Source organism: Gavialis gangeticus, unplaced genomic scaffold, assembly GCF_001723915.1.
Source record: "Gavialis gangeticus isolate Ggan-Ray unplaced genomic scaffold, GavGan_comp1, whole genome shotgun sequence".
Classification (NCBI taxonomy): Eukaryota; Metazoa; Chordata; order Crocodylia; family Gavialidae; genus Gavialis; species Gavialis gangeticus.
The window spans coordinates 38,870,424-38,873,690 of NW_017729028.1; the positions used below are offsets into that span (position 1 = coordinate 38,870,424).

At 43.0% G+C, this 3,267-nt stretch overlaps 1 protein-coding gene across 1 annotated transcript in view; it reads right to left on the minus strand.

Annotated features, from left to right (window-relative positions):
• The window catches only part of ADGRF5 (adhesion G protein-coupled receptor F5), a 74,650-nt gene that overhangs the window by 29,598 nt on the left and 41,785 nt on the right, over window positions 1-3,267 (minus strand). Inside the window, exon 13 of the mRNA XM_019520690.1 lies at window positions 1,182-1,334. Within this exon, the coding sequence (XP_019376235.1) occupies window positions 1,182-1,334 (153 nt within the window). The remainder of the gene's footprint in view (window positions 1-1,181; window positions 1,335-3,267) is intronic.

Genomic DNA, 3,267 nt, shown 5'->3' on the forward strand with positions numbered 1-3,267 from the left:
TACTGCTTTTCTAATGCAGGCATCATCCATTAAAGGAGGCTCATTTCTCCTACAATCTGAAGCGATCTGAGAACAGGATGTCTCTGATTCCTGCTTGGAGTACCAGGGGTGCTTGTACATGTTATGCATTGCATACACACACGTTACGAAACGTTATGAAAAACTGCCATTCACTAGGTCAGTTGCGTGAGCAAATACACATGCACATTTTTTTTTGGTGGTAGATTTTGATTTATCGTGGCAGGTTAGACCACCTCTGACATGTTTTAGTTTTATCCCCCCAACTCAGGGGCTGATCTTCACGAGTAGAAAGACCATGACTGTTCTAGGAGTTGCAGTAGTTTGTTTGTGCAGTAGTTCCTCCCTCCCATCCCTACCCGATCAGTATGAATACTTTACTGCCGCGCACTGTCCGAGAGCTTGGCACCATAGTGATGCTGCTGACAATGCAGAATTTTTGTTCCCGGGGAAGTTCAACACTTTGACATTTTCCCTCTCCCAAATCACAATGGGAAGTTGAAATAGCAAAACTTTCATGGAACAAAAACTTCTGTAGGAGTTGCAATTCAGTCATATTTGTCAACTCTAATTTCCAGCTGATGTGTATCTGTGTTCGCATGAGCTGCTTTGGGACCCAGTGCAAGCTGTCGCTGGAGTGCACTAAGTCCTTGTTTCTTCTTAGATGCTGGACTCCCTGGGCAGACACTTCTCAGGATGCACCACAACCTCTCCCTAAATCTTGTAGAAGCTGAACTGCTGCAGTGCAATATGGGCGCCCTTTGACTATGCTGCATCCTGAGAGATGTAACCTTGATGGGGAATCAAGCCCAAAAGGAAGAAGGGGGAGTGAGGCCCCCAGACTACATCTCCCAGAAGACATTGTGGCAGCTCAAGTGGAAATAGAGTTGCATCCTGAACTGAGTTAGAAGCAAAGCACTTTGCTTTAATTCTGAAACATTCAGCATAATTAGAGTTTTCTTGTGGAATCCACATTGTCCATCAAAAAAAGAAGAAAAAACCCCAACATAAAAACCTGAGAGAAAATTCCCAGTCAACTGTAACTAAAGCCCACGCTGGTGATATAGGTAGCCTCAGTGCTACCTTACAGGGCCTCTGATTTAACAAACACATGAATATTTTACATTCAAACGCTCCATATCATTGCTAAGATTTCATCTTACCAGGGATCAAATGTAGTTTCATGTCAGGACTTCGAACGCTTCCGTTGATGCGGTTTTGAAAGGTGCAATACACCAAGAGCTCTTTGCTGGTGTTGCATAAGTTTTCTGTGTAATTACACACGTAGCACGTCTGGTTCCTTTGTGGGCTTTTCACTGCAAAGAAATAGGTATGTCAGTATTATATTTTGGTTCCATGGACAAGAAAAAGCAAGAAGTACTTTTAAAACTCTAGTTTCCTAATGCTTTAAAGCAACGAGATCCTCTAAGGGATAGATTCCTGATTTTCCAGCTAGTGATCTTCTCTGCTTACGGTCCATCTGTCCTACCCCTTATGCCATCCCTTCTCTCTCCTGATGCATAATGTAGCACCTTTTTGGCTTTGTGGTGTGAGAGTACATTTTTCCTAAGTCATTCTTTACTGTACAGAAGTAGCAGGTGCTGGAAATTTTTGGAGGAGCCTCTTCTGCTGTCCCTGCTTCTGCTGCAGACACTCATCTAGGACTCTTAATCCCAGGTTCTGCACCACCCTCCATTTGTCTTTCAGTCATCATGTATGTCTCAGAGTAATCTTTCCGACAATTCTTCATTAGCCACCTACTTTCCATTCCTTATCAGTGATACCAAGCAATATATTGCATCCAATTACTGTTCTGGTCAAGGAAGATGAGATATATTTCCTGTCCGAGCCTACCCAGAGTGATGTTGAATTGGTCCAACTGTCAGTCTCTGGTTGCCTAGGGTCAGCTGAACTGCTGAAGGTGTATGTGTCTTCTGTCTGTTAATACTGACACATGGAAAGATTTTGAAGCGTACCATCAAGGCATCAATCTCTATGCAGCTGGATGATAACAAAGTAATCGGGAACAGGCACCATGTCTGTCAAAAGCAAGTCACGCTTGACCAATCTGATTTCTTTATACAACAACATGACAGGCAGTGGATGTGATATTCCTCAATTTTAGAAAGGTTTCTGATGCTGTGTCCCATGCCTTTCTCATGAGTAAGCAAAGTAAATGTAGTCTAAATGAACCAGCTATAAGTGGGGTGCACAACTGGTTGGGTCAACATGCTCAAATAGTAGTCATCAATGACTCAATGTCAAAAAGGGAAGACATTTCAAATAGGATTCCCCAGGAATCTTTATCTTGGTTAATGACTTGGAGGATAGGATTGTGTACACACTTAGTACGTTTCTAGATGACACTAGAAGATACTTTGGAAGGGAGGATTAGGATTTAAAAACACTTTGATAATAATAAGGAAAACAGTCTTAACTGGATGACATTCAATTATGGAAGTGCAAAGTACTTCACTTAGGATGGCACAATTACATGCACAAATACAAGGTGGAGTATGACTGGCTAGGTGGCTAAGCTGCAACACTGAATATAGCTGAATATAAGTCACTGGTGTGCTATTGCAAAAAAAAAAAAGGCAATGGCATACTGGACTGTATTAACAGGAATATCATCTGCAAGTCATGGGAAGTGGTCCTTCCACTATTCAGCACTGGTGGTGCCTAAGCTGGAATATTGCATCCAGTTCTGGATGCCACACTTTAAGAAAAACAAAGACAAATTGGAATAAGTGGAGCAGACACTGACTAAAATGATTAGAGGATTGGAAAACACGAATTGGAAGAACTGGAAGTATTTAGCCCGGAGAAGAGAAGACTGAAAGCGGATTTCATTACAGACCTCAAATACCAGAAAGGTGGTTATAAAGAGGGTGGTGATGGGCTATTCCCTGTGGCCAACAGGTCAAAACTTGATAGGAACAAAGGAAATGTAGGTTGGATATTAGGAAGAACTTTCCAACTGTGAGGGTTATGCTTTGAAACAGATTATCTAGAGAAATTGTATAATCTCTAGGGCTGTGCGAGGCTTCAGATCGTGCTTTGGATCCGGGGCTGCTTCGGATGCTTTGGTGTCTGAAGCAGCATGGCCGGAGCAAAGCACTGGCTCGTTCAAGCTGTCTGAAGCGGTTCAGAGCTTCCAAAGTGCTTCAGAAAGCTTTGGACACTGGAAGTGAAAGTTAGAAGACGGATGGGGAACGGGAGAGGGGGGTGGGGGGGAGAGAGCAGGGG